General features: G+C 31.5%; 1 protein-coding gene across 1 annotated transcript; it reads left to right on the top strand.

The window, feature by feature from the left end:
- Window positions 1-1,883: 1,883 nt before the first annotated feature.
- LOC114736694 (probable polygalacturonase At3g15720) lies at window positions 1,884-5,559 on the top strand. The gene is made up of 7 exons (XM_028924566.1): window positions 1,884-2,006; window positions 2,583-2,720; window positions 3,056-3,238; window positions 3,782-3,989; window positions 4,624-4,702; window positions 4,848-4,956; window positions 5,215-5,559. Exons 1-7 carry the CDS (start codon window positions 1,884-1,886, stop codon window positions 5,557-5,559), a joined length of 1,185 nt encoding a protein of 394 aa, XP_028780399.1.
- Window positions 5,560-13,984: the final 8,425 nt, after the last annotated feature.

A 13,984-nucleotide genomic window follows, 5' to 3' on the forward strand; every position in this document is an offset into this window, starting at 1 on the left:
AACAGAGTGATACTCCTATTTATGTGGAAAGAGTATTAGGGAGATAATAAAAAAATTATTAAATAAAGAAAATGATACTTCAGGAAATAAAATAACAAATATATTAAGCATTAAAATAAGTAATTAATGAGAGTAAAATAGAAGACTAACCAAGAAAATTAGAAACATCTTGCAAAATGTTTCTTATAAATGGGAACAAGGTAGAGATGGTAATTGTTTCCTACAAAAAAAGATGGAGAGAGTACTGGTTTTGATCCTTAAAATTTGGTCCCATTTTAGATTTGGTTTACAAAATTCGAAACAGTAATTTTGGGTTTTAAAACCTTGTTTCAGGTGGGTAAAAACAATGTTGAATGAAAAATATAGTTTTGGGAATCAAATATCTTTAGGCAAAACAAAATAAAGTGAAATTTCAGGTACTAAAATTATTGGTTTCAAATCTTAAGGCGCAAATGAGGTGAAATTTTATGCTGTTAATTTGAGAATTCTTAGAAATGATGACCAATAATTCTGGTTTGATGGATAAAACCAGCTTTTAATTGATTAATCACAATAATTATGCCATTGGAATAGGAGATGATCATGCTAATAATTTGGATATGCTACATTAACCAGAAACATTAGAGATGCTGAACTCAAAGAGAACAATGAATTAATAGTTAATGAGGATAATATTAAAAATTATTTAAATTTAATGCTTTTAACTGTTTTTATTAGTAATTGTGAATTAGTTAAGAGTTTTTATAATAATTAGCAAAGGGAGTATTTAACTTATAGTTTAAAAAAACTCATGCATTTATCAAATCAAAGCACGGTTTAAAGTTAGAGCAAAAAATTAAAAGTTTATTGAAAGCGTAAAAAATTATACACACCCTTATTTATATCATTCTTTTAATCCTTTTAAATGTATAGTATGTTATTGCATAAGATCTCAGTCCAATTTTTTTTTTAATTTATGTCGCATTAAACATGCCTAGATTTAGGCGCATTAGAATTATATTGTTCACATACATGCAAGGAAGAAAGATAAAATGTATAGAAATAGATAAATGGGACTAAATTCATGCACTTAATCAATATCATTAATCATATTACTTGCTTATGTTCATTCCTGAATTGAAGGAAATAAAATGGTTGACTTGTGAATACATTAAAAACAAGGCTAATAAGGCAAACACATAAATGTTATAGTTGAGAATGTATGCAAACATTGTTTGGACTTCGAATGTGAAAACACTTATCTGTGAATATAATGAACTAAATAAATATTTCTATTCTACTGCAAAATTTATCTATTTAATTATTTATTTTGTAAGGTGATAATCAATATATTTTATTCTTTGGATTTATGGTAAAAATGTTGTCCATTTTATGTAAATTTTTATTATGCATATAGATTTTGATACTCGTGTAATGTAGGCGCCTTTTTTCGTAGTTATATACATAATCAACAGATTATATAATAGACAAATAGTGATTAAATATTAAATATTAATTTGTTTTTCCAATCATAGGAGGACAACATATTTATGATTAATAAATACGTTGAAATTAATACATAGCGTTGACTTCTGAATTTTGCATCAGAATGTGTAAACTTCTATTTTTAAAGAATTCAAATATGGGAATACCGTCATCTGGGATGAAAGATTGAAGCAAAAATTAAATGCATGGGAGTATTAATAATAGGAGAAATAAACGAAAATCCAAAAATAGCCCAAATAATTAATTATATGTGTCTTCCTCCAGACTATATAAGCCCAGGTGGTTCTCTTACTTGAGAACACAAACCAACCATACAAGTAAAAATTATATCATTCTATTAGCTTTCTCCTTTCTACGCTTAGTCAGTTAAGTAAAAAGTCTTGTGTGTTCAGTTGTAAATGAATATGCAAGGCTTATTTGCTATCCTCTTCCTGTGCTTTGTTACTTCTTCACAAGCTGATCCTATTTTTGACGTCCTCAAGTATGGTGCTTCGGGGAATGGACAAACTGATGATTCACAAGTAAGTATGCAAATATCACAACTTTTTCCTTCATTGCACTGAGTCTATATGTTATTAGAGAGAGTTTATCCTGAAAGACTAGCCTACTAAATAGGAGAATCTCTTGAACTTATAAGCCCCTCGCTTTTCTTATAATGCTTCTCAATATGACACTCGTAACAATGCATTTGAGAGCCAATGTTCTTGACAGCTTCACTTCATAATACTTCACCCAATCTTTTGCCAGTCAGTACCCTTTATGAATAACTTTCTTTTTAAATATCTACCTCAATGAAACATCAAAGTTACGAGCACAAGTCTAAATAAATAGTTACAGGGTACTGATTGGCAACAAAACTTACACGTTAAACCCCACTTTTCTTGTGAGATTCTCCTATTCAAAACTCATAACAGTCTAAGTATGTTGTTGTTTGTTATTTTGAAATTTAACTGCATCTCATTTATCAAATTTCCTGCAATGAATAAGAATATAAAGATAAGTAAACTTTTTTTTTTTACTGCCACTATCTTGATTAATTAATTGTGTCCTGTGGGGTTAACGTACTAATTTTGGTGCATTTGAAAATCTGTGGAAAGGCTTTCATGAAAGCATGGAAAGATGTTTGTAAAGCAACAAAGGGCTATCCAACCCTTCTGGTGCCAAAGGGAAGAACGTTTGTGCTGCAGCCCATGGTTTTCCAAGGTCCTTGCAAGGCTCCATCCATTAATTTTAAGGTAAGTCCATTCAATAATTAAACTTTCTCTTGTTCTATTTCTTTTAATCATATGTCTTTTACTTTGATGGACCATATGATTCCCTTTACTTCAGATCTCAATATATGTGTGTGTGTGTGTGTGTGTGTGTGTGTGTGTGTGTAAGAATGTAAATGATATTTTGTATTCATAAGATTACAATCACTTCTTCAGTTCCTATTGCAAAGCACATTTCATGAGGAGTGAGTGGTCTTTATTTATTTTAAGTTATGAAGTGAGGTATTAATTATATTTTTCTAAAATTTCATATATTTAAAATTTGACACAAATATTCATGATTTTATATGGGTTGGCAGATTCAAGGAACCATAAGGGCTCCAAGAGGCATCAGTTCTTGGAAATGGCCGAGCAGTGATAGAAACACATGGCTTCAATTTGAATACATAAAACGACTTGTTGTGGATGGCAGAGGAGTTTTTGATGGCCAAGGTGCACCATGGTGGGACTGTTTCAAAAAGTCCAAATGTCAAAGACCACGTGTAAGTTTCAAATCCGACTCGCTGAATATTTCAAATTAAAATAAAAAAAATTATATGTCTTTCTTAATTATTAAAATCTATTTTAAACCTTTTAATAAATCCAGTTTTTTTAATTAAAAAAAGGAGTTATATTATACTATATCTGAAACTTGTGGATAAAGCAACTTCCATCCTCCCTCTAATTCTATGTATAAGATACAGTTTTTGAGATAGACATGATCTTCTCTATTTATTAAAATCTATTTTAAACCTTTTAATAAATCCACTTACAGAATTTTTAAAATTTTAACAATTTTTTGCATTTTAGGCCCATTGGTTACATATTATATCACTATATTAATTAATCAAACACATATTTTCCCACTTACCCCCCACACAAATAGAGGCTTTTGCAAAAATATATTTTTAAACATTTATTACATTTAACCAATTGTAATTGACTTTTTAATCTGCATATTTTGATCATTTGCATCTTATATATATAGGATCACAGGAAGCATATTTTTATTCATTATTGATTATGAATGTGAGCAATTGGTGCAGGCTATATCATTTCACGCTTGTGAGGGGCTTAGAGTTAATAGGGTGAATGTGATTAACAGCCCCGCAGGTCACATATGCTTAAGTAGTTGCAATAGCTCTGTTGTCTCCAACATCCACCTTCGTGCTCCTAAGGATAGCCCTAACACTGATGGCCTTGGAATCTCCGAGTCATCCCATGTCACAATCCGAGATTCTACCATGGAAGTTGGTAAATAACTAACTAATCCCTTTTCTCAAGCAAGAAAGCATGAATTATTTTCATTTTGAAAAAAATCATCACAATGCTCGAGATAATTCTCTTTAGAAGTTGGGGGATCCATGTGGAGAGAAAAAGGAAAGAAATTGATAGGCTCCATATCTCAAATTCGACCCACAAAACCTCTCTTTTCTCTTTCTACTTGGACTCCAAGTTCATCTCAGTATTGCACTCCCTCTGTTTTCTTTTAGAGTCCGATCTTCACCATCAGAAATAAAAATAAAAAGAATTAGATTTGGTGTTTTAATTATTATTAAAATATTTTCTAAATTAGAATTTTTCTATTTTTGTTATATTGCATTTGTAAACTATTTAGGTCAAAGTTTAAGATTTTAAATTTATTTTTATAAAATATTTTAAGAATAATTGCTTAAAATATCAAATAACAACCAATCATTAATGATGGAGTGAGATTCTAAGAGAAAACGAGAGAATGGGATGTGAAAGGATCTGAATTTAGAAAGAATCTGGACTCGTAACAATTATTTAAAAAATAGAATCTCTTCTACTTACCCAAGTCATATTTGATTCTCATCGGGGTCTTCTGATCATTCCTGCACATCACCGTCTTCCACTTTTGCTGAAGGTGATGACTGCGTGGCCATTAACGGAGGTTCCTACATGAACATTAGCGGCATCTTCTGCGGACCTGGTCATGGCATAAGGTGATCTCACATCATAATCCCACTTTTCATTCATTAGAGTGTGTGTGTGTGTATCCATGCTTGGAAGCTATGAAATTTAAATGTGTTCAATAAATTATCTATGAAAGTCTTTGTGATGTTTGCTGGTATGAACATATATATTTAGCATCGGAAGCCTGGGAAGTGGTGGAAGCTACGGCGCAGTGGAAGAAGTCCATGTCAGAAATTGCACCTTCACCAGATCTTCAAATGGAGCGAGAATCAAGACTTGGGAGGTAAAACACACATATACCAGAAATGAATAAAATGAAATGATTTTTAACTGCATACTTCATCGCAAAGAAGATTCAGTATTAAAAAGATAAGAAGATAAAATCTAAACTTCTCAGATTAGATTAGACTTTCTCCATGCTGATAAGCCACTAAGACCAAAGGTTTAACTTGAACTTTCAAAAATAATCCCCAAAATCTACTCAACCCAGATAATCTTTACTTAATTATTAACATTTTCATTCAATCATGTTCATAACCAGGGAGGATTTGGGTATGTCAGAAAGGTCACATTTGAGGACATACTACTGAAAGATGTTCAGTACCCAGTGCTCATTGACCAACACTACACTGCTTATACTGCAGCTGACAACAAAAAGGCTATAAAAATCAGTGACATTACATACAGGAATTTCCGAGGAACTTCAACTTTAGAGGAAGCAGTCAAATTGATGTGTGATAATGCCGTAGGATGCACCAACATTCTGTTGGACGATATCAAAATTACATCGTCTGATCCTAAAATGAAGACCAAGGCCACCTGCTCGAATGCTCATGGCAAAAGTTCTGCCTCCAACATTCCTCAAGTTTCATGCCTTCTAAAGTGACCCGCTTCGTTAGGGCTCATTTTGAACTTAATTTCTTTAGAATATAGAAATTGTAGGCTATTTTGCTGATGAATACTAAGAGCTTGGAGCCTTAACTCTTTAAGATATCACTCCTGTTTGCCAGCATATTAGCAACCACCTAAACCCGGTCGCTCTGTTAGTCGTGAGTCATAACATAAGGAAATTGCATTTGAAAAAGCCTATGACAGATATAACAATTTTCAGCAAATGATGATTCAGATAGGACGACCAATCCTGATCTATCTCATGAAACAAACCATTAAGTTATGACTGAGAGAGGCACATGAAATACACGTACATTTTAGACCAAATTCATTAATATTTAGACAAAATAAATTACCTTGCAGTATCCTTTCATCACTCATGTCCCTGACTTTCATTATGCCCCTTGAACCAGGTGCAACAACTTTACTAGTTCCAGCATCTATAGTTTTGAACTTCCCACGTTGAAAAATCCAATAACCTTCAAAATATTGCATTTATAACATTTCAGATAAAAGGCCTCTTTGCAGGATAAAATATTGTTAAGAAAAAACTTCAGCCTGCATCAAAGATTACGGTCATTGTAATTTCAATTTTCTAGAAACAGACATGAGAAAGGCCTTTTTCAAAAGCAATCAAATTGAGTGCCACATGTTAACACGCTGCTTCTGGTCACTTTGCCTCACCTCCATTAAAAAAATTAGCCAAAAAACTTATCAAGTCATTTGGAAGAACAAGAACTCTCAAAATGACAAGCAGTTCAGTGATCATGTGCAAAGTCAATTCGAAACGTCAAACATGCCTTTTTCTTTTTTTTCTAAGTTTAAGCCCCAATGAAAACCATCAATCGCACACTTAAAGCTAAATGACATCGGCAAGACAAGTTACATAAAAATGTAACTGTTAAAGCACAACAATCATGGTAGAAAGAGAAGCAGGGTGTTCAACTATTTGCATATGGACTACGAACTATAAGAAGAATTTATTAAGACAAAAGAAGAATACCAAACAAAAGGTCCCCGATCTTTCCTTACATTATTGCCTTCTTAAGGTGAAGTACAACAGAAATTGTTCTAACAAGATGCACCACATATCAGTAAATTTAGAAAAACCATGTTTTTGAAAGAGATGAATGTCAATACAAGATAGATTTGATGAAATCGCGTACCGTGACTCTTGTTTCGCATGAGTGCTCGTCTTCGAGATGCCAACAAGGAGAGGTGATGTCGAAGCCTCTGTAACAATACGGGCATGAGGAATAGGGTCGGACCTCGTCGTCCACATCGAAATCATCGATTCCCAACCGATCTGAGAACACCAAAATACAATAAATCAGATTTGTTTCAAAAGCGGGAGAGTGTGAGACACATCACGAATTAAAATCCATACGAACTCAGGTGCGAATTCTGAGTCTGACGCTGGATTGCATAGCGCGTTTACCGTTGGGCCGCGGCTAGGCGCGAGGTCACGTATTAAATCTATTAAAAATATATTGAATCAATATTTCAAAAATATACACACACACGGATAGAATACAATACCATGCAGGGGGGATTGCTGTTAAGTAGAAGCAAGATACTATCTCCGTTCCTTAATATAAGATCCTGTTTGATTTTTATTTTGGTCCTAAATATAAGATCTCAATCCACTTTGTTTCTCATATTTATACATTTTTTTCCAAGATAGTTCTTCTAATAATTGTAATCCTAGCTAGTATAGTTGATTAGTAAGGATATTTTAAGAAAAACAACACCTATTTATTACAAATAACTAACTTAACTTCTTTTCTTGATTTCCTAAAATTAGTCAACTAGGTCTTATAATTAGGATCGGAGGTAGTATTTAATTATACAAAAGTCCATTAATAGCTTAAAATTTGGAAAAATGAAATAAAAATGACATTTAAGCTTGGAAATCCTAAAATGGTCATTTGAATAAGCAAAATTCCAACTTAGGTATGAGTGACCAATTTGGGATTAATTTAGGTATGAGTGACCAATTTAGGATTTGCAAATTTGCTGAAATGACTACACTACCTTTTTTTTTTAAAATTATTTTTAAAAAACCAAATGCCCTCAATAGCCGACCGGTCGCCGGAGCTCAGGTGGTCGCCATCATCAAAGCTTCAATGGCTGGTCGATGATTAGTCACAAGAGCTCTAGCAGCTAGCAAATATTTTTTTGAAAATTTTTATAATTTTAGTAATCTGGTTAATAAGTTCTGTAATGTTATTAACAGGTTCAATATATCAATTAAATCCATGTTTGGAATTTACAAATTATGAGAGTTGTTATGGTTATATGATTTGGTAACCGTATTATTAAAGTTGTAAAAATATCACTTTTTGAATTTTTTAAAAAACTTGTTAAATTTTATATCGAATTTGTTAATAGAAATATGGAACTTATTAACGATATTACTGAAATTGTAAAAATACTACTTTTTTGAATTTTCTGAAAAATTTGTTGTTAACTATTATATTAAACTTGTTAATAGTGTTACAAACTTGTTAACCGTGTAACTGAAGTTGTAAAAATTTTCAAAAAATAGTTGCTAGCCGCCAGAGTTTTGATGACAATGGCCACCTGAGCTCTAGCAGCTACCGGTGGCACTGGAGCTCCGGCAACTGGCCGGCTAGTGAGGATATTTGGTTTTTAAAAGAGAATAAAAAAAATAAAAGGCAATATAGTTATTTCAACAAATTTGCAAAATCCAAATTGATCACTGATATCTAAATTGAGATTTTGCTTATTCAAGTGACCATTTTGGGATTTTCAAATTTTTGTGTCATTTTTTTCTTAAAAATTTGTAATAAAAAGTTTCAGCATGAAAAATATAACACATTTAAACTATTCACTTACTATTAACACTTTTTAATAATTAAATTTTCTTATTGAGACTTTATAATAATTTTTCCCTGCATGTATCCTGACTGGAATTGATCATGACCAACATTCTAGTTTGACCGATAAATCCAAACATGGTGCTTTTAATTGATCACAATAATTACCCCATTGGAATTAGAGATGGTCACATTAATAATTTGGATGCATTTCATTGACTATGGACATTAGAGATAATGAAGTCAAATAGAACAATGAATTAATATATTTATTACGAATTAGGTCATGTGTTTATTTTGTTTGAATTACTCTTTTATAGTTTGATTAATTATAGGTATTCGCGGTTGACCGTACAAAAAATTAATTTTAGTTTATGAAATTTAATGAATTTTTGTGCAATTTTCTTTAATTTGTACGACTGATTTAACACCGTTTTGACATCTGTGCATTTCTATAAATGAATATAAATAATTTAAATTAAAATTATCAGATCAAATAATAAAAGTAAATTCAAATAAATGAAATAAATTATATCAATCTGATTTATAATTGAGATAAACTATAAGGACTTGTGAATGAATGTTCTCTCTGTTTTTCTCACATTATTCTTTTTCTCCATCAACAGAATTTTCTTAAATTTATAGTATATTATCATATAAAATCTCAATTCAATTTTTATATGTTGCTTTCAACATGCCTAGATTTAGGCGCACTAGGATTTTCATCACTTACGTGTATCGTATACACATGCAAAGAAGAAAGACAAAATTTATAGGAAATAGAAAATTGGGACTAAATTCATATATGCACTTAATCAATGTCATTAATAATATTAGTTGTTTATTTTCATTCTTGAATTAAAAGGTAAAAATGTTTGACTTGTAAATACATTAATTAAAAACAAAGCTAATACGGTAGACTATTGAATGACAAAATTGAGAGTGAAAAAGTGTTCGGCCTTTGAATGTGATAATATTATCCATAAAAATATAGAAAAAGAAATAAATGCTTTTATAATTCCATTGGCCATTGGATTACAACATCTATGAATATACAACATCCGATACTTAATACAATATCCAATTAATTAATTTAAGAGATTAAGTAATTAAGTCACTAAATTACTTAATTATATCATATATATATATGTTATATGATCTCTCTAAAAACTTATATGGATCATTAAATTATATATCAATTTATAAGCAAGACAAACTGATTTGGAGGAAAACGATAAGTATATATGAATAGTTTAAAATAATTTAGTAACTTACTAATTAACTGAATTTTATATTAAAGATGAAAGGTAATCTTGAACTAAGTAAATATCTCTATGCTAGTGCAACATTTATTCATCTAGTTATTTGTTTTGTAAGGTGATAATCAATATATTTCATACTATGGATTTATGACAGATATACTGTCCATTTTATTTTTACTCTGCATACAAAAATTTTGGTACCAGTATAATTTAGGCACCTTTTTTTCAGTTACACACATGATAAACAAAATGATAGGCAAATAGTAAATATACAACATATAATCGCCAATTATTTGTTTCATTTTCGAAGTATAGAAGGACAACATATTTATGATTAATAAATACATTCAACTAATGTACATGGTTGACTTATGAATTTTGCATTCGAACGTGTAAAACATCTATTTTAATGAATTAAGAAAATACATATATGGGTTTAATAATATGAGAAATAATCGAAAATCCAAAAATATCCCCAAAAAATTAATTGTATATGTGTTCCTTCGCACTATAACCCAGGTGGTTCTCTTACTTGACCACACAAACAAATCATCCAAGGAGAATTATATCATTCTATTAGCTTTCTCCTTTCTACACTTTGATTGTTGTTTTCTTTTGTCAGTGAAGTGAAAAGTCTTGTGTGTTCGGTTCTAAATGAACTTGCAGGGCTTCTTTGGTATCTTCTTGTTGTGTTTGTTGCTTCACAAGCTAATCCTACTTCTGATGTCCTCAAGTATGGTGCTTCAGGGAGTGGATAAACTGATGATTCACAAGTAAGCATGCAAATCATTTTTTTGTTTATTTGTTTTTGTATTGAGTCTACATTACAAGCATAAGTCTAGAGAAAGAATCTGTCCTAAAAGATTAGCATAACAGGAGAATTCTTTTAAACTTGTAAACCCTACTTTTCTTTTAAAACTTTGACATTACAACAAAAATTGACTTTCAGCAGAGACAAAAAGTCATTACTGAAAGTATAAAAATTGCTGCTAAAAAGTCATTGCTATAGCGACTATGACTAAAAAGTTTTAGTGGTGACAAAACATGGCGACTTTTTGGTCACTGCTGAAAGTCATGTTGAACAAAAACGGCTTCGTTGGCACCACCACTCATCACTATGTCACCACTCTCATGCATGTCACCACCTTGTCACCATGTCATCATCCAAATATTTTTAGCTTAAATGTGTCTTCTTCAATGTTCAAATTTGAGACCACCTCCTTTCATATGCAATCTTCTTACTGTTGAGTTGGACTAAATTTGCTGATTATTATGCAAAATAAAATGTATATTATCACATTATCTTTTAAGAGCGGCCTTAGAAATTTGTCATTGAAAGTCTAACCTTTAGCTAAAGTTATCGCTAAAAGTCTGAGGCTGATAAAGATCTCAAAGACTTTGGCCACTGAAAGTATGCTTTTAGCAGAGATAAAAAATGTTGCCACTAAAATTGAGTCATTTAGCAGTGAATTTAGGATGTTGTTGCTGAACGTATGCCCCTTTAAAGACATTTAGGGGCGACAAAAAATGTCGCGGCTGAAGGTTTCATATTCAGTGGCAACTTTTTGGTCGCTACTGAAAGATACATTTAGTGATGACTTTTAGTAGTGACATATTGTTGTTGACATAAATCATACTTTCAATAGTGACTTTCTAGTATCACCGCCAAAAGTTGACTTTCCGTGAGGACTTTTTGTATCGCTACTGAAAGTCGTCACCAAAAATCTTTTTTTTTGGCAGGCAGTGTGATATGAAACTCATGACAATTTAATATTGTTGTTTCATTATCTTGATATTGAATTGTAGCTCATTTCTCAAATTTCGTGCATTGAATGAGAATATACTTCTCTAATCCTAGGCAAGAGAGAATATTTGTTTTGGTTATCTATAATTCACATCATTAAATTTTAACATAAATATATATTTTTATTATTTATTTATTATTGCGTGGTATTATTCATTGGAAAGTGCAATATTAATTCAAAAGTTGTTAAATTTTAATATGAGTAATGAAACTTAAAGTTTTTCATAGTTCCAATTAAACATATAAAAGTGACTTATAAATAGAATTAAATGAATAAAAATTAATATAAAAAATTTTGGTCGCCAGCTTGGTAATTAATGACACCTATTGGGTAATTAATTTTGGTGCATTTGGGAATTTGTGGAAAGGCTTTTGTAAAAGCATGGAAAGATAAAGCAGCAAGGGCTATCTCGACCTTTTTGGTGCCCAAGGGAAGAACCTTTGTATTGCAACCTACGGTTTTCCAAGGTCCTTGTAAGTCTCCATCCATTAATTTTAAGGTAAGTCCACTCAATAATTAAATTTTTCTCTAGTTCTACTACTTCTTGTAGTCACGTGTCTTTTACTTTGATTAACCATATGCTTATAAATGTGCAAACCCTACACATTTTTTTGAATGTGCACAAAATTTGCAACACTTCTCATCTCGACAAAAATTATATTCATATTCAAAAATGTGAATCTTTGTATTCATAAGATTAACATATACTACCTTCTATTCTTAATATAAGATTCACTTTTGTGGCATTACAAAAAGATCTTATATTGAAGACTGAAAATAGTACTACACTAGTTTCCTTTTATAAGATTTATTTTAAAAAGGAATGAGTAGTCCTTATATAAGTTATGAAGTGAGGTATTATTACCTACCTTTTTTTTTTTTCACGTACGGTGAACTATAAGGGCAGATTAAAGGAACTATAAGGGCTCCAAAAGGCGTCAATGGTTTGGAAATGTCCAAGCAATGATAGAGACACATGGCTTTCAATTTGTATACGTAATAGGACTCGTTGTGGATGGTAGAGGGGTTTTTGATGGCCAAGGTGCACCATGATAGGACTGTTTCAAAAGTCCAAATGTCACAGGCCACATTAAGTTTCAAATCCCACTCGTTGAATATTTCAAATTATATTAAAAATATTATATATTTCCTCTTCTATTTTTAAAAGGAATTATACGATATTCGAAGCCGTAGGATAAGATGATTTAATTCCTAACATTTTGTTATTTTTTTTTATTACTGATTATGATAGTAAAAAACTGGTTCAGGTTATATCATTTCATGCATAAGGTGAATGGTTGCATGGCTCCGTTGTCTCTAACATCCACCTCCGTGCTCCTAAAGATAGCCCAAACACCGACGGGCCTTGGAATCTCCGGTCATCCCATGTTCCCGTCCGAGATTCCTACCATGGAAGTTGGTAATTAACCAACAAATCACTTTTTCTTACTGAGAAAACTTGACTTAGTTTCATTTACAAATCAGTATACCATCGTTGGTTCTTAATATAACAATTACTTAACTAATTTAGATAGATTAATGAAGCTAGATACTATAATATACAATTCAAATACCAGGAGAGGAACTTCCCACTTTAAAAAAACAGAGTCGCTTCCCTTACCCTAATCATACTTCATTCTCATTTGGGTCTTCTGATCATTCATATGCAATATGCATCATTGTTTTCCACTTTTGCTGAAGGTGATGACACTGCCTGACCATTGACGAGGCTCCTACATGAATATTAGTGGCATCTTCTGCGGACCTGGTCATGGCATAAGGTGATCTTACCTCATAATCCTACTTTTCATTCATTAATAAATATATATATATATATATATATTCCATACAAGAATTTACATGTGTTAATCAAAATAATCCATAAAAGTCTTTGTGGTGTGTGTTGGTGAATATACATGTCCAGCATTGGAAGCCTGGAATTGGTGGAACCTATGGTGTCAGTGGAAGAGGTCCATGTCAGAATTGCACCTTCATCAGATCTTCAAATGGAGCAAGGATCAAGACTTGGGAGGTAAATCACACATACACCAAACAGAATAAAATAAAATGATTTTAAACTGCATACTTCATCAGATAACGTTGATGATTCAGCAATAAAAAGATAAGAAGTTAAACCGTAACTTGATTAGATTAGACTGTCTCTATGCTGATAACCATTAAGAACCAAAGCTTTCAGCTTGAAATTTCAAACGTAATCCCAACTATATATGTTGGAACCACCTAAATAAAAGAACTTAAAGAAAATTTTACCTAATCACGTTCAAAAGTAACCATAACACATGAAGTTTAGAAATAAATTTGCAGAATTGAAAATATACACACATATACTAGGAAATTGGGGTTCATTTGAAATTAATTTTATTAGAATAGAAATTGTAAGCTGTGTTGCCGAAGAATAGTAACAACTTGGAGCCTTGACTCTTAAAGATGTCACTCCTGTTTACCCAGCAGATTACAACACTTAGAAGTTATGCTGATGTACGCAAAAGCAC

Source organism: Neltuma alba, unplaced genomic scaffold (genome assembly GCF_004799145.2).
Source record: "Neltuma alba isolate B1F8T4 unplaced genomic scaffold, ASM479914v2 tig00002744_pilon, whole genome shotgun sequence".
Classification (NCBI taxonomy): domain Eukaryota; kingdom Viridiplantae; phylum Streptophyta; class Magnoliopsida; order Fabales; family Fabaceae; genus Neltuma; species Neltuma alba.

Coding starts and splice junctions, on each gene's coding strand:
- LOC114736694 (XM_028924566.1), top strand. CDS start 1,884: ATGAATATGCAAGGCTTATTTGCTATCCTCTTCCTGTGCTTTGTTACT. Junction 3,990..4,623: donor AGATTCTACCATGGAAGTTG/GTAAATAACTAA, acceptor CTTTTGCTGAAG/GTGATGACTGCGTGGCCATT. Junction 4,957..5,214: donor CGAGAATCAAGACTTGGGAG/GTAAAACACACA, acceptor GTTCATAACCAG/GGAGGATTTGGGTATGTCAG.